Source organism: Chamaea fasciata, unplaced genomic scaffold, assembly GCF_029207755.1.
Source record: "Chamaea fasciata isolate MVZ Bird 193981 ecotype frontalis unplaced genomic scaffold, bChaFas1.0.hap1 SCAF_6, whole genome shotgun sequence".
Taxonomy (NCBI): Eukaryota; Metazoa; Chordata; class Aves; order Passeriformes; family Sylviidae; genus Chamaea; species Chamaea fasciata.
Window position 1 is genome coordinate 6614498 of NW_027094091.1, and position 22253 is coordinate 6636750.

A 22253-nucleotide genomic window follows, 5' to 3' on the forward strand; every position below is an offset into this window, starting at 1 on the left:
ACAACAGCAGGTAGTGACAGGACAAGGGGGAACGGCCTGAAACTAAAAAAGGGCAGGTTTAGATTAGATAGGAGGAAGAAATTTTTTTATTGTGAGGATGGCAAAACACTGGAACAGGCTGCCCAGAAAGCTGCAGATACCTCCTCCCTGGGAGTGTCAAGGCCAGGCTGGATACGCCTTTGAGCAACTTGGTCTAGTGGAAGGTGTCCCTGACCCTGGCAGGAAGGTTGGAACAAGATGATCTTTAATGTCCCTTCCAACTCAAACCATCCCATGATTCTATCACAATACTTATTTTTTTACATTGATGTACAGACAGTGAACTAAGTATTACAAGTTGTTACTTCTGTCTTAAGTTCTGCTTGAACCACTTTCACTGAATAACTTTTGCTGCTACCTGTTCAAAGTTTTGACAAAAGTACTCTTGACTCTTAAAATTTGTTTCAAAAGCAGCTTAGAATAAAGCTTATAAACATGGGAAAAAAATAAAGCATTGCAACCAGTTATGCAAAAAATTAACTTTGCACTTCTTCTGCCTCACCGGGTAAAAAAGCTGATCTGAACTGTTTGGCATCTCCATTAGTGACCTGGATTGATAGGTCAGAGTGCACCTCCCCAGTCTACAGAGGGCACAAAACTGGGATTTGAAACAGCTGTTAATATGCCAGGTGGTTGTGGTGCCATTCCTACGGATGTCACCAGGCTGGAGAAATGGGCAAACAAGAAACTCATAAAATTCAACAAAGGGAAACAAAGTCTTACACTTGAGAAAAAACAACCATTTGTGCCAGGATGTGCTGGAGACCAACAACCTGGGAAGCAGCTTTGTAGAACGGAGCCTGGGGTCCTGCTGGACAAGGTGCCTATGACAGCAGTGTGCCCCTGCAGCAAAGGCCACCAACAGCACCCCAGGCTGTGTCAGGAAAAACACTGCCAGGAGGTCAAGGAAGGTGATCCCTCCCCTCTACTCTAATTAGAACTTAGACCCATCCAAAATGCCGTGTCCAGTTTTGGCTCTCCAGTACAACGGAAACATGGACACACTGCAATGAGTGAAGAGAAGGTGACAGAGATCACTAACAGACTGGAGAATGCGACATGGGAAGAAGAGCTGAGAGAGCTGGCATTGTTCAGCCCAGAAGAGGCGCAGGGGGAACCTTACAAGGTGTACGAATACCCCATGGAGACAACAAAGAATATGGAGCTACACTCCCCTCAGCAGTGCCCCATAAAAGTACAACAATGGACACAAACTGGAATACAGAACATTTCTTGTCAACAAAAGATTATTCTCTTTTAGTATCCCAAGAGCAGTCAAACACTGGAACAAGTTTACCAAGGGACACTGGAGTTTCCATCTTGAGAGATAACTGAGACTAGTCTGGCCATGGTGCTGAGCAACCTGCTCCAGCTGACTCTGCTTGGAGGGCAGGATACTGGACTAGATTGTCTGCAGAGGTCCTTCCTAACCTCAGGTATTCTGTGGACACAGGACAGAAACAATATGCACTTCACATAATCCCAGTCTCCTACGTTTCCCTGTAACAATCCAACAACTGCATTTCCAGGAGAAATTAGTGTCTTATAAAACCTGCTGCCAGTATTTTCCCTGACAGAGATGCCAACAAAAGAAACCAAACAGTAGCTCTGAGAAGACACTGACATATCCTGTGCTTCTACAACTCTCCTGTTGATGAACTTTTTTTTTTAAAGCAGTAGCAGACCAGCTAACCCAAAACTGTTTGCCAACAAACAGACCAGAATATTTTCCAAAGTGATCATTCCTGCTTTTGGGTCTTCCATCTTCCACTTCTGGGGTCTTAACCTATAGAGCTTGCTATCAGTTTAATAATTACTTGTACTTCTACTAAAGATATGGATGAATTATCCAGCTTCCTGTCATCACTTGTTTATTATTTTCAGCAAAGAACTATGATAACAATGTCTGTATTCATTCAATTTCAAATTGTCAGCTTTCATCTTACATGCTCTCATCTGAGACCAGCAGAATTCCCCATCAGTAGGATTAAAAAAGATTCCACAGCAGTTTGGTGGAAGAATAGCTGACAACCTTCTTGTCCTTGAGAAGGGACTGGAGGGGACGGGAGGGGAATATTCAAGAATTATTTTGCACACTTAAAGAGCTTCTCTAGATTCAGCTGAAGAACTCTATTTACTTCCCCTGAGCTGAACTGCTGAAGAACAGCTGAAGTATTTCCACTCCAGCAGCAACCACAATTTAGCTATGGAACAGGGATTTCCCTCTGCAGTTTGAAGCACTCTCTCACATGAAAAGCGCTCCGTGGAACACACTGTAAATGTAGAACTATTACACAACTATTATCTAGTGATGCTGGCATGAGGAAGCTAGAGGGAGGAAACAGGAAGGATATAAATACAAGTCTGCAATCTTTTATATTTTACTCACATAAGGGAAAATCACCAGTGTCCAGAGCTCTAAGAGAACTAGCTGAGCTACTGTGTTGGTGAACAAAATAAATTAAAAAAAGTGATGCATGTTCATTTTACACAGCATTTGAATAAACTGGAAATAAAAATTCAGAGTCTCAGTCCCACAGAAACCTTTAGGTATCTGAGTCCTAAAGAGCAAAATGAGATTCCATATCAACTTACTTTAGTAGACTTTAACCCTAGTGTTCATTTCTCTGTGCTGCTTTTTCACCTCCACCACGAAAATGTTTTGATATATGACTCACAGCTAAGAACATTTCAGAAGACACATTCAAAAGATTTGAGCAGACACTGTTCTGGCAGGTTTTTTTTAAACAATGAAAAATGTTGTTAAAGATTGCAGGAACAACCCAGAAGTTGAACGGCTGCTGGGAAAAGTCAATAAACATCACCTTTGCTTGGAAATGAAGAGTTTCAGTGCAAGGGTGTCTCACTCACTTACTATTTAGCTTGCTAACTTTACAAACAACATTCCATTCTGTTACGTATATTTTTGTTGAGATATTTTAGGGGAAAAGAATGCTTGTGGAAATAAAAGAATTAGTCCAAAATATCCTCTACCTTTTAAATGGCTGGCACCTTGACAATTCATCTTAAGTCGTAAGCACCAAAACAAAAAACTCACTGATCTTCACTGCAGTAATTTTTCAGCAATGTAGCAACCAAAGCTGTGGTAACAACTGGAATACACCTAAAATGCAGTCTTTAAATGATGTTCTTAACATTAAACGCCTTCACATTGTTCTGGCTATGGAAACTGCTAGAGAGTTCTTTACAGCTATTTTAAAATTCAAGCCTGATGCTGTCAGGTTCAAAGTACTTCTGAGTGACACAAAGGAGCCTTCACATGTAAAATGGGAATTAACACTTTGTCCTTCTGCTTCTAAGGACCTCAGCAGAACGGAGCTCGTGGAGGAGGACATGCACAAGAAGAACATGGCCAGAGAGCCTGCAGAACCAACACTGCAAAGAGCACACAATGCTCGGCGTGTGAAGGCACAGCATGATCTCAGCACAACAAAGTTGACTTTGCAAAAACATCTTCTACAGACAGCGAAATGTGGACACGCTGACACGAGAGATATTTAAATAAGCATTTCGCAAGAGAGATCCTTCTCCCAGGTCCCTTCCACGCTTGCTGCTATCTATGTGGTAGATCTCCTGTATATACAACACGAGACTTCAAACAAAGGTTCCCGTTGATTCCTATGAGCATCATCCTCGCAGTTCAACAGTTTTCGGAGGCACTGAGCGTTAAGGTCATCGCTGAGTCCTTCACCTGCCTCACAACACCTGCTTAAAGCCCAAGACCACTCATACAGCATTGGGAGACCTCCATCCGGCAGGCAGACGCAGTATCTGAAGGAACAGCTTTTACCAAACTCTATTTTGCTTCGCCTCCACAGCCCTCCAGTACGTCTGTCCCTTTTTGTATTTCAAGCTCATCTCCATCTTCGGGGGACCAAGCAGGCAGGGAACCATATTATACTGCCACCTCCACTCCCTCCCCTTTAACACGTCTCCTAACAACGCCACGTAGATCCAGATAATCATCTGGGATGAACACTTCAGGCAGTCCTCGGTGCTCCTGAGGGAGTACGCTCCCCTCACACGCCCCAACCCCTCTGCCGCAGCCCGGCTCCGTCCGAGCCCGCTCCCCCCTCACACCGCCCCGCGACCACAAGGACCTCACTTCTCTCCCAGCTCCTTTCCAGCTCTTTTTGTGTCCTCAGAGTGGCCCGGGGGCCTCCCCCGTCCCCTCAGGGCACGGAGACACCAGGGAAGAGCCGCATATTCCAGGCACGTCCCTCTCCCTCCGCGGAGGGGGATGGGAAGAGCAGCAGCGGAGCGGCACCAGCCGAGACGTCAAGCAGAGGAAAAACGGGGACAGGCGGGAACTACGCGATAGGAATCGTTCCCAACCTCCATCCCACAGCCCCGGGGCTCCCGAGGCGGGGAGAACGTGGGGGAGAAGGGACTCCCGCTCAGCGCTGCTCGGGCGGGACGCTGAGGGCGTTAACGCGCTCCCCCCGCGCCGGGGGCGGCCCGGCACCCACCTTGAGAGTGGGGTACTCCTGCACCTTCAGAGTCATTGAGAGCTGGGCGGCTGATTCCTGCACCGCCATCTTGGATCGGGCACCGGCCTCCCCCCTCCCTCCTTTCCCTCCCGCCCTCCTTCCCAGCGCGTCCCGGCGGGAGCTACCTACGGCGCGCGCGGCATGCCGGGAAACGGCGCGCGCCCCGCCCCGGCCCTCATGGACACGGGCCGAACCAACGCCGCGCGCCCCCCCCGCCACCCCGGGACGCCGCGGCTTGGTACGCTCCGCGGGGGCGGTGACGGGGGGAGAGCGACGGCGCGCCGGCCAATGAGCAGCTCCCTTCCTCACGTTCCCCTGCCGTGAGTGTTGGCACCGCCCCAGAGCTCGGGGAGCCGCGCCTGAATGGGCAGCGGTGTGGGAATGGGCGGGGCCATGTGGATGCGCGGACAAATCAAATGGGATTACGGCATCGAGATAGGCGGGATTTGGGGGGGTTATGGACACCCAGCCATCCAGTGGCGGCAGAGAGCGATTTCCTATCGCCCAATCAGAACATGTTCTGGGGCCCAGTGGGCGGAGCCTAAAAGTAAATTTTGCTGGTGACTTCAAACGGCCGTTTTAACACCCCAGAGGTGTCCGGGAAGGGGAGGGGCGGGGCGCGGGGCGGGGCGCGCTGTGATAAACATCGCCGCCAGCCAATGTTGTAGCCTCTCAGATTGACGGGCAGACTGCTGAACCAATGGGCTGCGCATCTGGGGCGAGCGGGCGGGGCGGCGGGCGGCGTGTGGCTGTGTGTACATCGGGAGGGGCGGGGCCGCCCCCCGTGAGTTCCGCGGGGCGGAGGGAGCGAGTGGGAGCCAGTGAGGCGGAGACGGCGGGAAGAGGTTTAAATAGCGGAGACGGCGGCAGCCCCCTGCCCTCGGCTCCCCGGGCCGGCGCCGAGTTTCCCCGGTGAGCGGAGGCGTGCGGCGGGCGCAGCTCCCGCCGCAGCCGGGCCGGTCCCGCCCGCACCGCGGGGGACGGGGTGGGGAGGGGGAGGGTGGCTGCGTTCGGCCGCCGGGTCTCTTGTGGTCCATTCATGGGTCCCGCTGCCCCCGCTGCCACGCCGGGGAGCGGAGCTGCGATCCCCGGCACCGCCCGGTGCCGCCGGGCGCTACAGGTGCGGAGTTCGGGCGGCTGTGGCCGATGCCGGGTGCGCGGCTCCCGGCGGGATCCCCGGCGAGCTGTGGATCTCCATGGCTGCACTCAGAGGCTTTGCGTGACCCACTGACCTCTGGCCGGTCCCTGTAAGGTGACAAGCACCAGTTTAAGCGAGCAGTAATTCTTTTGACGGACGTATGTGAGTGTTTCCATTTAAAAAAAAAAAAAAGGAAAAAAAAAAAAAGGACGTGGTCCTGCAGAGTTCCTACTTTTGTGTGCGAGTGAATAAAACCACTCTTGGAGTGTCAGTCCTAATATAAAAGCTGCTTTCTGGGTGCTGCGTAGAGGGCAGTGTCTCGATGTTCGGCTCCTCGCTGTGACCTGAGCACCTCGGGGCGCGACACGGGGCGCTGGGACAGACCTTCATCACACCAAGTTTGCAGCAGAAGGGAAATGTGCCCATAGGACCTGTACGTGCAGTAAATACAAACTTCATTCTGTTGCTGAAGTCGGCGTCAAAAGTTTAGTTTCTTGATGCACTGGCAGCAAATGTGCTTCAAGCAGTGTGCTGCTGGAGTTTGGGGCTTTAAAGAGACCCCAAAGCCTGTGTCTGTCAACAACCATGATGGTTTTTGCTCTCTGAACATTGTGGTTATGTTTTTACTGGTCTGCATAAGACTGTGGGAAAATAAACACCAATACTTCCAGGAGGAGCGAACATATTTAACCTTTATGGTTTGAAAGAGCAAGCGTATGTTTCTTAGAATATTTGGTGCCATTCTTTCTGATGTGCGTAGACCTCATTGCACTGAAAGTATCTGTCCACCACAAAGGGATGGAGGTAAATAAAAGGGAATGTGGGAAGTCATGTAGTTGAGTGTTAGATTCTGTTCAGCTCTTGACCCTGAACCACTTACTGATATTTACTCACAGCTGCTCTAGCATTCAGCCTTGTGCTGACCATAGCCAGCAAAAGTATGCCTAAACGTAATCTACCAAGCCCACACCAGGTGCAAAGCCTTTGTTTGAGAAGTGTATTAGTAAAAACTTCTGTGTTAGTTACACCTGGGATTAGCATTCATGTCTAGACATGATCTTGGGACCAGATCCTGCAAGAGAATTCTTATAAGGGGGATTTTGACTCCATTAAGGTTCTGTGCAGGGTATGGTTCACCCTGAGCTGCTTGGGTGGAGGATTGAAAACTTTGCTCAATTGTTGCTGTATTTACAAACATAATTATGTGGCATTGTAAAATATTCCTGTTCTTCCTGTCTGTCTTAAATATCCTGTAAGCTAATATTTAGAAGGAAATTTGCTCTTCAGTATTCCCCATAATTAATGGTACTGAGCAGCCTGAACCTGGCTCTCTGATGCTTATAGGGACTGAAGAAGTGTGACTTGCGATGTAATTGATCAAGTCATGTATGTATTTGTCCAAGATGCTTATTTACAACAGGATTTGTTTATATGTAATCCCTTAATGGTCCTTTCTGATAGCTAATTTAATGAAACACAGATGCCCTGTGGATACAGGTTATGTGCTGAGACTGTATCGGTCTTTAAACTGGAGAGTTATTGGTGAAGCTTTGTCAGACATTAGTAGCCAGACCTAAAGGGGTTGCTTAATGAAACAGATGGCCAAGCAACCATCATGTCAGAGAAAACAGCATGTATTCGTGTATTCTTAGTTTAACACAAGAGGGAGCATGTCTAATCTTTAACCTTTAAATATTGCAACTTCAGGGAGGAAGCTTGAAGTGTTGAGTGTCAACTAATTTATGTTCAAGGCTCCATGTGCAAATATTGATACAACCTATGCATATTTCTGGCATGTTTTCAGCTTCAGGCTGCAGCTGTTGATTTATAGTGTAAATGTTGGCGTGGCAAATGTGGGGATGAGAACTAAGCTAACGATCTTTTGAAGTTGTTAAAATCTGTAGTTTCCTGCTAAATGAAACAAAATTGCTATTGTTATTCCTGGGTATGGTTCTTAATACAGAAAGGTTGTACTTTTCTCTTTAATATTAGGTTAATATATGTCTTCTGCTTAACCTACCATACAAAGTTATAAAGCCGAGTCTTAATTTAATTAAATTTAGTTTAATTCCCTATATACCTTTGCTTTTAGAGTTCTTATAAATCCTACCACTTTATTCTTCAATAGGATGTATGAAGTTGGATCTACTAAGAAGTTTTATACTGTATCTTCTTTTTTTTTTTTTCCTTGTCCCCTGGTGTCATAAAAGGATGATGAAAGATCAGCTTCCATTTTGTATTTCTTGGTATTGTCCAGTTGAAACATAATGTTTTAATGTTTGTCCTCGTTCAGTGTCTTGTTAATGTGAATTAGCAATTAGTTTAACTTAAGCAGTGTGCACAGAATACTCTAAACGTTTAGAAGAACTTTACTCATTTGTTTCCAGTAGCCTTCTGCTTTGCTCCAGATTAATGATCAGAGAAAACATCTGTCTGCCATTAAACATTGCATGCAAATTATCTGTCTTTCAAGAACATAAACCCTCTGTGTGTTATTTGGTGGAGCAGAGCAGAAACCACAGTGCTTTGCTTTCATATGCTGGAGAAAAAACTGCTGTGGATTGAGATTTTTACCACACTTGCTTCTCTTTCCTCCCCATGGCCATTATAACCCCAGTGCCAGGTGGCAGTATGTCACCATCATTTCTTGTATTTGCAGACCAGACTGGCCTAATGCAGGAATGTGAAGCCCTGTGCTGGTTCAGGTGGGAAGGAGCACAGGTTGCCTTCACTGTTCAGTAGAGTTCTCTTCCTCTGAGGTGGGTGTGGTGGTATTGTCCATTAGAATGTATTCTCCATGATAATGGAGAAGCAGAATCCTTCACTCTTTTGGTGAGTTATGGTTTTTGAGAAATATTTAGGACTTTACCTTTAATCTGTGTTAATTTTTTCTTCTGATTAACGGGAGAAATTTTGGTATTTTTTAACTGCGGTGCACAGCACTGACAGAAATCAGCTTGTCTTCAAGACATGCCAGGCAGCTATTCTTGCAAGGCAGAAATGTGAGATGAACTGTACTAATATTGGATACCTGTGCTAATATTGGATACTAACATGGAATCATAGAATGGTTTGGATTGCAAGGGACCTTAAAAATCATCCAGTTCCAACCACTGTCTATTGTATGGATATTATATATTCCTCAAATGTTAGGACTTTTTAGAAGATAATGGGAATGAGACAGTTGAAGGGGAAAACTACTAGGGAAGTTGCTTTACTGAGTTGTTCACAGCAATCAAGAATTTTTAATGGCTGGCCCCATTGCAATGGATGCAACTGATTTTAAATCCTACTGTATGCAAGAGTCCTGTGGCGTCAGAAATTCACAGAGACCAGAGGGAAGCCTTTTGATGGAAAAGTTTTGATGGACTTGAGTCTTGTAAGGATTAGATGAACTGCCTGTTGTCTTGGCTATTCCAAATGAGTCAAGACCTAGGCTTTGGTTTTCTTGCCTAGCAGGCTTAGGCTGCTGCACAGTCTTTACAATAAAGGTGTATATTTACTTTAAAAGAAAGTAGTAATATGACTGTATAGTTCATGGTTTGGAGGCTTTTTTTCTTCATTTTGTTATCGTAACTTTAAATGTAGCTGAAAAGCGTCTTAGTGTATCTGGCTTGTGTAAAAAGGCTGGTGAAGTTTTATTTCTGTATCTGAGAGGAAATTGCCAAGAGTAAAACTCCAACAAACAAACGAAAAAAAACCCCCAACAACCGAAACCCGGCTATTAACAACAGCAGCAGCGATTGCCCTGATGTGCCACAGTTTAGAGTGTAGTTGTAAAGCAGTAAATACAGATCAAACGCTTTTCTTCCTTATTTTAACATGATTATAAGGACCCTTTCCTTATCCGGCGAAAATGCAGATGCCCTCAGCAGTTTGGGTTACCAAGTTACCATAATGAATTGGGGTTGAGACCTCAGTAGAGGCTGTGCTGAGTCGTCTCTGGGACCATTTTCCTATCTCTGGTACCAATCTGGTACCTTTCAGCCAATGTGTATGTAGAACCTACTTAGAAATTATCCCATGTTTATGCAAACCAGGTTTCGATGTTAAGGTATTTTTTATATTGCTTCTATTAAAAGAATGGGGGGGGGGCATTCACAATGTAGGTCAAACTCTTGTGAAACCTCATTTAAAAAAAAAAAAAGACTTGTATTTGCATAAAAAAGGCATGTGGGACTGCCTGACGGAGTGCACAGGCTCCTGTAACTTTCTGAACGGTCTAAATGGGTGATTTAAAATGCAAAGGAAAGGGGGTTTACCTGCAATATTTTTGGCCATAAGCATTTTTCTGTTTTTTTGTTTGTTTTTTTTTTTTTTTTTTCCTTTCTGAGTTGCAGCCCCCTGAAAATGGGGGGTTTAGAAAGAAAGTGCTGACACAGCCTTGACTACAGAGCAGTGCCCTGCGTGCTGCTGCAATAATTGTCCAGGCAGTGTTTTCTGCTTCCCTGCCATTGTGCTTTACATTCCTTCAATCCATTCCATTTTTAACTTTCCGAAAGTTTGGTATGATTGCGAGCCCCCGGCGTGTGTGCAGCCGCCGGAGGAGCGAGGTTGGCAGAGTAGCATGGACTTGTTAATCTCAGCCTGATCTTGTCAGCAACAGCCAGAGCAGAAGGGAGAGAGGGAGAGAGAACTCCGGCTGGGGCAGCGCTCCAAAGGTTCGTCTGGTATTTTTTTGTATCCCTAAATCGCGTCTGGGCGGCGGAGTGCGGCGTGTGCGGGGCGCGGGGGCTCCGCGGCGGGGCCGTGTGCGCGTTCGGCCGCGGTGTTTGTGTGCCGGGGGCGGCTGCGGGCTCGCCGTGCGCGGAGACGGCCACTCTGTGTGTGTGTGTGTGTGTGTGTGTGTGTGTGTGTGTTACGGCCGCGGAGACGCCGAAGGAGAGGAAACCCTGTTGGTTCTCCATGCAAATGACCGCTTTGGTTGTAACAAAAGCCTTGATGCTGGGCTCGGGAAAATGATCTGACAGTGTAACAACCCCAGGCCACTTTCGCCATGTTTTTGTTTATTCGTGTTTCATTCCGTTTTCCGTAGCTATCTCGCAGATGTTTCCAATTTCACTGTTTGTTGTTGGCTTTGGGTTTTTTTTTTTTCTCTCTCTCTCTCTCTTTTTTTTTTTTTTATTTTTCTTTTACACCGTCGAGCCTTTTCGGAGTTAGCAAGAAAACGTGTGAAAGAATGTTAACAAAACAGAGAGGTGTTGCAGATGTTTATACTTTAGTTCTTGCGTTGCGCCTGGTGATTCTGGCACAGGGATCCAGTGCAAATGAAGGAACGTAAGAAGCATCTGTTTTACCTACCGAGCTTGTGGTTTCGAAATGTGCCCATTGTAACTTGCATATTTACATAAAGAGATGAAGTGAGCACGTTCCCGGTGCAGTGTGGCAAGTCGAGATTCTCATTTGTTTGCTACTGTTTTTGAAGGGGGGTCGGAAAGGGAGGGGGAATCCAAAAGAGCAAGGAAAGGAATATCTGTGACACAACATGTATGCTCCTCGATAAACTCCTGCCATCTCGGAGTGCCTTTAAATATTTGAACAGCTTCCCTTAAGTCAAATAAAATTGGTTACCATGAGAAACAAAAAAGTCTAATAGAATAGTTGAGCACACTAATGAAAATCTGAATGTAACATTGTTTCGGAATCATTCAAAGCCCTGGATTAGACAGAAAACGTTGTCAATACTGGTCATAGTAACACATTTAAACATTTTGCTGGGAAACAGCAGCACACACAGTGCAGAAAGAGCAGAGGTGGATGGTATGTTGTCTTACAGTCACATAAATTGAAATGTAATTGTCTACTAATTATACTAAAATCAGTCTAGTTGTATAATTTTTATGCTTGATGAATGTATCGAGGCATACGCAAATAAAATCTGAAATCTTAAAGGACAATGATTCAATGTCCGGAGCCAGTGGTTAAATCAGATGTGGTAACTATGGTGAGAGGTAAAGTTACTTAGCTTCCCACAGACCATGCATATGTGGATTTCTTTTTGTATAATGGAGATTAAGGAGAAAAGGATTAGAAAATCTAAAGAGAAATTTTGAGTAGGAGACCTGTAGCCTTGCTCTGGGAATTAACACTGTGGAGGCTTTTAAAAGAGAGGCAGGGTGGAAGTAAACACTCTCTTGTAATATATACTGATGATAATTCTAGAAAGGAGTCTTTCTGGTTGGGAATATCAACAGCAGCTCATGCATAGAGGAACAAAATCAATCCTCTCCATATTAAAATAATCCTCCTACTCCAACAAAACAAAAGCAGAACCCAGCATAGATTTTCACATTACCAAGTGACAGCACAAAACCAGGTAAAATCTGCTATTCTGAATGAATGAATTTTAGGTTTTTGCAGAATGAAGCAATATTGATTTATCTGGATTGCTTCGCATTCCTATTTTTAAGCCATGTGTATGATATCTGTTTAGGATTTTTTTAAACTTCAAAAATGGTGGTCATAGGAAGTAGGAAATAAAATCAGAGCTTAGTGTTCTAGCTGGTAAATATTGGGGGAGTTTGGACTGCAGCCAGAGAGACTTGGACCACGTTTCTGATTTTCCTTGAGTTGAGAGGCTTCAGTGTTATCCTCAGCTTCTCGGGGAAGAACTTCAGATTATGCTGATCAGCTCCAAGGGGTATGGGAAGGATTGTCATGCTTGCACATAAAACTCTGGTGTTCTGAGAGAGCCACCAGAGATGCTAATTAGTGATTAGCGATTTGAAAGCTTAGGAAACAGAAAGGGGAGAGGTCAGGTTGAATTTCCAGCACAGAGGGATCATTTCCCTGTAATAGTGAAAAGTACATTTACTATGAGAGTGCAGAGACATCTGGGGGACATGAGGTGCGTTCAGCTTTCTAGTAATAGATTCTAAGGTGTATTGGGGTTTTGGCAATGTATTAGACACACCTTTGATAAAATACTGTAAAGTTTTGGGTTTCCCCTCCTCCCTGCCCCCACTGAGGTTGTAAAACACTTGTTTTATGAGAAGTTTGCAGGGGAACTGGTAGTTGAGCATAGCCTAGACACATGGTGTTACGAGTTTTAAGGTGTTTGTGGATTTGCTAGGAAACACTTGGAGCTTTTTGTGGGTCATAATCCCACAGTTTCCCTTATCAGCTGCTCTAAGATGGTGTTATCAGGTGCCTGTTCAGGAGGCTGGGTTCACTATCACTGTGCAACACTGCAGGTTAAACCCATGAATGGAATGTATGCTTCTGGACTTCAGACCAAATCATAAAAAATAGACCCAACACTTGTTACAAGTTGTTTGCACAGTAGGAATGATCAAAACATTTTACTGATTTTTCTTTGTAGATTGTCATTTCTTCAAGGGTATGAAAAGTTCACTAATTGTATTCTGTGCTAATAAGGAGGAAGAGGAGGAAAAAGATTTGAATTGCTGCTATCAGTGGACAATATTTTGCTTTTTTCTTCATGTTGGAGTTGACATTTATGGAATAGTACATTGTTATTGCATTAATAATGGATTATTATTTCAGAGGAAAATTTTTATTTATATAGAGATTGTTATTTTAGATTGAAGCAGAAAGCTTCCATATCTAGAGCAAAACTCAGATATAGCTATTGATGCGTAACAATTAATTTCCTTTTCAGTGTGCTTTGAAATTGTTTTATCCTCCTTTATTAGGATGTATAATATATAAGAGCAACCTACCTGATATTTCAGGCACAGGATGCTGTATAACCTAATGGATAGCAATAGTGAAAATGGAAGAAATAATGTTTTTCTTTCTTTGGTATTGGATTAGGGCAGGTCAATTCACCCTTCTTTTTCTGTTTTCTGTCTACAAAACAGGTGTAATGGTAATTCCTTTGATATCTATTGATGAAATTTTGAGACAAGCAACATTTTGTGTTACAGAAGCACACATGGTGGATACTGACATATTCGCATCAAAACTCCTAAAACATTAAAAAGAATTAAAATACTAGCGATTTGTTCCAGAAAAAAAATTCAGAGTTAGTGCTGATGAGGCTTTTTCAGACACTTGTGACTCATGTGGGCATTTTTTGGGGTAGCTGAATATCAGCTGGCTGGTTAGTGCCTTGAGAGTGAGTATTGACACATTCTACATGTCTGGTTTAAATCTTGAACACAAGATGGGCCTTTATGGAGTTGTTCAGGTGTTCTGTTGGGATCCAGCCAGAAGTGTAGTTTTAGCAACATCTTAGGATGCTGGAATAAAACCCCAACCAGCTCCATTTCCCCAGTGAGTCTTTTTACACTGGTATTGGAGAACCTCTGGCCTTCCCAAGTAAATCTGTAGATTGCAAGACTGAGAAGTCCTGTGCAAATGGTTGTGTTTGTGCTCACCCTCAAAGAGCTGAGTAATTCCCCTGAAGCCACTGGGTCTGCTGAAGTGAATAAGGGTTTGCAGCACTAAACGTTGCAGTATTTGCCTTGTTCCTTTTGAGAACTCTCATGGAAATTCTCCAGCGGGATGTGAAGTCTGAAGTGATCTCAGGTATTTGAGAGATGATTCTTGCTCGTATTTGCACATTGTATGAAGTTGTGTAAATTGGTTTCAGGTGCAGTATAGAGTATGTGGGGGTAGTTTAATGCTGAAAATTGAGACAGTATACAAAGAATTCAAGTAGACTGTCAGCCTGTACAAGTTATTCATCACAGGTCACAATAAGGCTTATCATTTGTGGCTTGCCAAATCTGATCAATTTAGTCAATTGCCAGAGAAGAGCATTTGCATATAAAACTTGATGACAAAATTTAGGAAATCATAGTTTAAAATACAAATTGCGCCTTAAGTTTTCATAGTTTCCTTCACGTGTGACTCTGCTTCAGTTATCTACTTGTATCATTATCTTTGTGGACAGCCGAGTCAGTGTTTTGTTACTGCAAATGATCACTTGCTGTGGTTTGGGGTTCTGGGTGGGTTTTTTTGATATAATTGAAATAGCCCCAGCACTTTTTAGAATATGCTTTTATTTTTCTGTTTAAAGGAGAAGGTTTTATTCTAAAAAGAACTCTAATATTAAAAACCAGATTTTCCAACAGTATTCCGTTTGAAAGGAATATTTTTCTTCATCTGGAGAACAAGACAATATGGCTTAGTTTGTAAAATTTGTTTATACAATGGTATTTTCTGAGTACACAGTGCCTGGAATATGTCTTAGCACATAAAAAATAGAATAAATAAAAGCTTTTGTATCCAAACAGCTTCTGTTTATATTTCTCAGTAAGAAGTGTATGTGTATGGAGAAGGATTCTTGTAGCTTTGAGAAACTGAGTGTATGCTTTGTCTTGTAAATTATGCCATTTGTTATCTTGGTAAATCTTAGAGCAGCAACTACATGACAGTTTCCCTTTAGAACAGTAAAGATCAGGTGGTGTTTCTGTGGAAATCATTCTAACTTATCCTGTGTTCTTGAGGTATTTCTCTACTTTTCTTATATATCTGTGCTTGAGTTTTGTAGAGGAAAGTTAACCAAGGATAATGTTGTGATCTGGTAATGCCTGTGTGAACTGAAATATATTCTCGGTGTTTTGCAAGGAAATAATGATGGTTTGAAAGCTTTTCTGTGCCATTTTTTTGTAGGTCTTTCATAAATTCCCTGCTTTGCTTACTGATATGCCTCCAGAAAGGGTATGGTGTGACATGTTCTCATATCTTCTTTTAAACTGTAAAATGTATGTTTATCTTTTCTGGTGATTTGTTTACGCTGCACTATGACAGACAAGTAGAGATAAAAAAATGCTATACTTAAAAATACTTAGAATAATATATTCTTTAAATAACGACTTCTAAGATCCTCTTCTTTCATCCTTCATCTCTGCAGTGAGGGAGTGGTATTAGGGAGTGATAGTCATTCTGACTTTTTCATATAAGTGATGTGAATTTGATCTAATGCAGTTACTATATCATTCCTCAGACCCTCTAGTACAAATAGATACAAAAAAAAGTCCATTGTATCGTTCAGTGTGAGTTGAGAGGTGACCAGTGCAGTTCAGACTGTGAGAAGCAGGCAAAGAGATGTGTTACATTTAAATTGTTGTGCACAGGTTGATGTGTTTCCTCAAATGTTGGCACAGAAATGACAGAAAAGATCCTGTTTACTTTTAAGGTCAAAGTATCTGGGAAGGGTTCTCTAGAGGAACAATTGCCATTTCCCATTTTACTCTATGACTGCGGGATGGGAAATGGATTTTGCAGATTTTTGCCTCCTGGGAAGTCAGCTTGAAGAAGGTAAAGATTGTGGGTGGTAGAGTCAATGGGCCATAAAAGTTAAGCAGATAAAATAATCTATCGAGGATAGAGTGTATTACTTTCAGCCCTATGTTGTTAGGCTGGTGAAGATGTCAAAACAAGGTATGTTCATCCCTGTTGGAGCAATTAAAAATGGAACTTTTCTGATCCTTACAAGACTAGATCAAAATCAACACACTTGAATTCTGGCTGTGCCAAGGTTTCTGCACCTTATTGATACTTAATTTGAATAAGACTTAATTAAATTTATGTCACAATGCTTTTAATTTGAGCATCTCTGCCCACCTAACTATGAGAGAACTTAACCTGTGGAAATGTTAAAAGCTTGTACAGAAAGAATTGCCTGTTCCTGCTGTGACTGGGGGCAGCAGTATAAACCTCGAGAGCACAAGACATTAGCAGTAAAGTGCACAAGTTGAAGGAATAGTTTCAAGTTTCTAATTAGCATTGCACACTGAAGTTAGTAGATGCACAGATAAGTATGGCAGATATTTCCAGCAGTATTCAATGTCATTCTAAGTTTTGTATGCTTGCCTTTGATTTTGTTCTGTATCAGACTACATCTTTACCTCTGTTCTGTGTTGTTTGTTTCAGTGTTTTAGTTGACTGATAGTGTTTTGTCTTGCAGTAATGCATCCTAAATGCATATACATAATTTTCTTTCTCTGATTTAGAGCTCATTGACAATTTCTCTGCTTCCTAGTCACAGCTTCCTTGGAAATGCCAGTAAGATTTTCTGTTCCTTCAGATGTGTTTTTAGATGGAGCAATGTCAGAATTGGGTAAGGAGAGGCACAGCAGTCTGGTCTTGAGTAGGTTTGTAGACTGTGGTTGTTCAGATCCCTCCTGGGAGAGAGGGACAATCTATTAGCAAGCCTGAAGATGTAAGTGGGTGTTTTCTGTAGAGGTCTACAGGATAAAATGCCAAACTGACCCTTCTCCTAACATATGGGCAGCATGTTCTAATGAGAATTATGAGTACAGTCTGGGAAGTTCCTCAGCATGTTTATGATTGCTTCTGCCTCAATAAACAACTCTTTGCCAGCTCTTTTCTATCCCGGTGCTTTGATTTTGTGGGCAATTTCCGTCTGCATAATATTGATGAGTCAGAGTATTGTCAGCTGGAGTACCTCAAATTATATCAAAGGACATAGAGTACAAAATATTTTCTAGTGTTTTGAGAAGAGATGATGACATTCTGACAATTGGAAGGTAAGGCTGAAATGTGCAGGGCTTCATGCTATGCATTTCTGATGTATGTTTTGGGAGCAAAATCCTCAGCTGGACTGGAGTCATTTCTGGGAAGCCACTTCTCTGCTTGACAGCCATTTCCATAATGCTATTTACAGGGAATTCTGACAACGTCATTATTGGAAATTAGTGTTCGATAAGAAGTGATCTGCACCTGGAACAGTAACTTTTTACATACTTGGTGTCGATTTTCCAACTCTTCCTTAAAGTTAGAGTACCTCTCCTTCGTGATACATTTAATAGCTTTGTGTTATAAAAAGTGAGGGCTTTTGTGTAGAGTCTCAACTGTTATTTCAGATTGGGATGACCTTGTATCCTCAAAGGTGTTGTCTTAATTTCATCATTTGGCTTTAAATTGTAGTTACTAAAACACATTACCATTTACCATCCAGTAGTTGCACTTTGAGGATCTTTGTGGGTCTCTTCCTGCTCAGGATACTGAATGTTTCTATGATCTTTCTTATCACTAAGGTTCCCAATGGGCTTTTTTTAGGGGTGCAGGCAGTAATTTCTAAGAGTATGTTCACGGTAGTTTCAGTCTTGTTTCCTAAATTTGCTATCAAATTGGTCGTAGTTTGCAATGACCAAGTTTGAATAGTTCTGGAAAAAATTACTCCTTGTGTGTGTTGCAGTCCAGGAAACCAGTGTATACCTGAAGCTGCTCTGAGGGCTTTTTATGAGCCCATGGTTATTTATTATAACTATAGAAGGTCTTTTATGTTAGTAGGCTGTTACCCAATGCTAATTAAAAATGACAGTCACTATTGTTGCAAATAGTAACCATTGACTATGCAGTAAAAACATCTGAAGAAGCCTATTAACTGCAAAATGGCTAAAAATATGCAGTGTGGATATTAATTTGCCCCATCATCCTGAGAAGTTTGCCTACAGTAAGGAACCTATCCAGTGTTTTTCTCTTAAATTAGCTTTTTTTTTTGGTTATTATCAGTCTTTGCATGTGTTTTAGAGCCTTGAAATGAAAGGTGTGATGTAAACACTAGGTATTAAAAGGATCGGATAATTTTAATGTGATTTTTAAGAGGTATTTGTGGAGTTTTAGCTTTGACTTGCTGCACTTTGATAGCAAAAATGTTACATATTTTATCAGCTTGGGACTGCGGTAAAATTTTAATTTAGAAATAGTGTTATGCCTAGCTACTTATTAAAATAATCCTGTGTATTGGTTTCAGTGCCATGAAAGTTTTACACAGTTTGCAGTGTGATTCAGTATTTTTTCAAATTGGTGTTCACACTGATGTCAAGACTAACAGTAAAAATGAGTCTCATAAAAAATAGGATAAGGCAGTAGATTGCAATTCAGCATTACATTTTTTTAGTTTTTCAGCATTGATACATACCTCTGGATAGGACAGTTAACTCGAGATTAAATTAAAATTAAATTCAGTTCAAATTTTAAAAGAAATAAAAGACTGGCACATTAGCTATCACTATGCAGTAACAAAGAATTTGTCTTTTATTATGTGTGTGCTGATTCTCTGAGGAAGAATATAGTCCTTTCATAAAACCATTATGAGTAATGGAACTGGTGTCTATACAAAATGAGTCTATATGGGGTTTTAACAAAACAGTGATGTATCAAAGAAGGTGGTTTCCAGCAGTATTTTCTTGTCAAATGGAGTGCATCTCTTAAGCTTTATGGGTGCAGCTTGTCAGCAGAATAAACAAACATCCTGTCACGGTTTAGTTATGCTACCAAAATAAAGAACATGACATTCAGCCCAAAGTATTTTGCATTGTCCAAGACAAACATGCACGGCAATTGGCAGTGGCATGTCCCAAAGCACACTCTGTGATGGAGGTTTCCCTCTTCAACACTGACTCTCCGGTAATTGGGAAGGTTCTGCTCAACAAACATCAGGGGGAATTCCTGCTGCAGTTCTTGTGTGGGAAAAGAATTCGTCATGTTGCCAATTGCAAAACCCAGATCCAACAAGAATCTGAAGTTTGAACTGACAAGCCAAAAGCTTCCATTGTTTGAGTTTTCAGAGATCCTGGTACAAACCAAAAAAAAGGGTCTTGAAAGTTTTCTGTTTTCAGAAATGTGTGGGAGATTAGTCTACCCAGCCTGGTTACAGTGCCTTACTAAACCAAGTTATAGACCAGTTTTCTATTGGACACTGTGTCAGTATAGGGGGGGAAAAAAGCGTATCCTGAGGAATCTGTCAGAGCATGAAACAGGAAACACAAGATGGATTCACAAGCAGTAGTTAAAAAACTGTGAGAGTCAACAAAAAGTTCTCTGCAAGCCTGACCTGTGGTGCTGATGAATGGTGGTGACACTTGAACAAACAGTAGCATTGCAGTGATGTGCTGAGCTGGTTGTAGTGAAAGGCTTTTGTGGGCTCTGAGGGACTAAGAGGCTGCAGGTAAGGTGATAATAGATGGTGGTCTCAAAAAAATCTACCATTCTTTTTGTGCTACTGATGAGAAAGAAGGCTCAGACTCATCGATGTCTCTGTATCCTGCTCAAAGTGGAAGCTGCAATGGGTTTTTCTTCTCCTTCAGAGCAAAAAGTGTCCTACAGCAAGTTCTGTAGTCACCTGATGATCTATATATGATCTGTCCTCTTTTCTAGAGAAAATATCTGGGATCTTTTCACCAACAGCACTTGGTGATTAAACTGTAAAATTTACAGTCTTTATCTCCTTTCCATGTGGCGTGGGGATGGATTGTTTGCCAAGACCTAATACCTATTCAAGCAGAGCAGAAAATTCACTGAGCCTGGAAATAAAATCATGCATTCAAATGGCAAGAGTTGGTGCAACCCACATCCTCTCCAGTGAGATGCCTCCCCTATTCATGCTTTGCGTTGCTTTTCCCTTATTAATGATAGTTCTTTGAAACCTTGTAAATCTCTTACCTCGGAGGATATGACAGAGTCACTTAGATTACAGTGCAAGAGGGAGTGAACTTGCCGTCTTATTTTTGTGGCTGCTGTTTGTCAAAGTAGGCATGATTCCATTTTACTGTTCTTTTTGACTGGGGATTTGCTATTGCAAGATTTGAAATAAATTACTAATCATTTGTATTTGCTTATTTTTGCTTTCCAAACTCAAGGTATTTTATGTCACAGGGCACTGTTTTTCTGAACACAGAAAGACTTCCTGATGTAGGCTGTTTGGAGATGCATTTGTTATAAGATCAATAACGTCATAAAGCATTTTAGACACAGACATGTAATATGAGATGTTACAACAGGAGTGTCACAATTAGGTGTTTAAAAAAATTGATGTTGACCCAGACTTTTTTTTAATATTCTTCATTTCAGATTGGGGAGGATTTGTGGGGTCACGTGATAAGAAGACTGAACATTAGTATCTTTGTTAGCTCTGTAATATACTTCATATGTGAAAGCACAAAAAGCAAAAGAGGAGTGTTTTCTCAGTTCTGTGTTTCAAAGTGTGGAACCTTCATTGTGGGCTTGTGCGTCCTTGAGGTTCAGGTTAAGAATTATGCTGTGATATTCAAATTATTAAGCAACTTTCTTCTGAGCGTTTGAATGAACTCAGGAGAAAGAGAATTTGTTCCCTCCTCTACCTGGTTTTGGGGGATAAGGCTCACATTTGATTTTATAACATTTAAACAGCTGTTACATTTAGTTCTAATTCCAGATAATTTTTAGGAAGATGGTTGGTTGTGAGCATGCACTTTAGGCAGAGGTGGACTTCTATGGGGGAAGTGTGTTTTTTTGGTGAGGAATTGATGCTGGAAATGCTTAGATTCTTCTTTGGTCACTGAAAAAAAAAATCAAATAAACCCTCAGGTGTTCCAGAAATTTGTGTTAAAACAAGACTCTGATATCTCAGGGCTTGTGTCTCCTGGGTGAAGTGGTTGCTGCTTTTATGAGTTATAGATCTCCATACTTCAAGACAGCAGAAAGAAAATGTGTGATTTAAAGATGACACAGAAACTTTTATTGGTCTAGATTCAATTTGTCGTATAAGACTATTGTTGTATCTGATGCTGATCAAGTCATAGGTTAAGGTGATAGTCACATTTATCCGGTGTTTGTAGCTTTCTGATAGTTTAATGTGGCTTTAATGGATTTGGATTATGGTCGATGAGCTACAAAGATGACGTAGACCTGAAAGGTAAGGCAATAACCAGCACCTCTGTCTTGTGTCTTGGTCAGGTTTACAGCACAGCAAAACCCTGCCAAGCTATATAAAACCTTGTTAACATCTGTTGGGTATTAAAACAAATCACTGGTACCGTAATGCCTTGTTCCTCTTAAAGCTGAACGTTGTTTCTGCCTTCCACTTTCATTGGAATCACTAGGGGATAATCTTGGTGATACAGAAAGGTGGTGTAAGTCGTGGTATGGCCAAGAGGTTTCCAGGGCAATATGAAGATAATGCCTTTAGGATTCCTTTGTATTTCTTTCTGGTTTGTGTACTAGATTTTTTGTTCCTTAAGTCTGGTTCTTTGTGTACGTTGGGTTCTGAAATTGTCTGTTAGTGTCTGAAAATATAAGGCTGAATATTGGTGAGAAATCAACAAAGGTCTTAAGACAAGTTGTTTTTAATAAAAGTCTGTCTGACATAAAGTCCTTTTCTGAGCTATAACAGGCAATAATGCTATTTAGAGATTGGATTTTCAATGTTGAAGACCTAAAGTTTGGAAATAATCTAAAAAAAATTAAATTTCGCTTTTCCTCTAAAGAAGCTTTGTGACTTTTTCTATTTCTCTGTGATGGATTGCTGGAAGAATAATCTTGGAAAAACAACAGCTGCTTTCAGCTTTTATTTGGGTCAGGTGTTTTTGTAATATAGCATGTTTAATATTGAGACAGAAATGAATCTGTAATTATAGAAATGCCTTTCTGTGAAGTGACATAAACTGATACAGCCAGTGAGGGCGATGTGTGAGTTGCACACTAGTTATGTATTGTGCTCCTGGAGCAGTAGAGGTGATGACAAAACTGTTCATAAGTATTTGTTTTCCATCAGTATGAGTACTGTAGGAAAAGGGAAGGCAAGCAATCCAGTAAGAAGATACATGCCAGTGTGATACCCATGTGAGAAAAAGCATATGGTTTGTCAG

At 42.0% G+C, this 22253-nt stretch overlaps 2 protein-coding genes across 6 annotated transcripts in view; one reads left to right on the forward strand and one right to left on the reverse strand.

Moving 5' to 3' along the window:
- The window catches only part of MAEA (macrophage erythroblast attacher, E3 ubiquitin ligase), a 48883-nt gene extending 44240 nt beyond the window's left edge, over positions 1–4643 (reverse strand). Inside the window, exon 1 of one of the 3 annotated variants that reach the window (XM_066185320.1) lies at positions 4530–4643. In XM_066185320.1, coding sequence (XP_066041417.1) covers positions 4530–4598 — 69 coding nt within the window. In that variant the 5' untranslated portion in view covers positions 4599–4643. The remainder of the gene's footprint in view (positions 1–4529) is intronic. The other 2 variants (XM_066185322.1, XM_066185321.1) reach the window with 2 other exon arrangements.
- A 716-nt stretch (positions 4644–5359) lies between these two features.
- Positions 5360–22253, forward strand: part of CTBP1 (C-terminal binding protein 1) — a 235501-nt gene continuing 218607 nt past the window's right edge. The window contains exon 1 of one of the 3 annotated variants that reach the window (XM_066185326.1): positions 5360–5462. The gene's annotated coding sequence lies outside the window, so the exon portion shown is untranslated. Of the gene's footprint in view, positions 5463–10288; positions 10350–22253 lie in introns of those variants that run through there. The other 2 variants (XM_066185324.1, XM_066185325.1) reach the window with 2 other exon arrangements.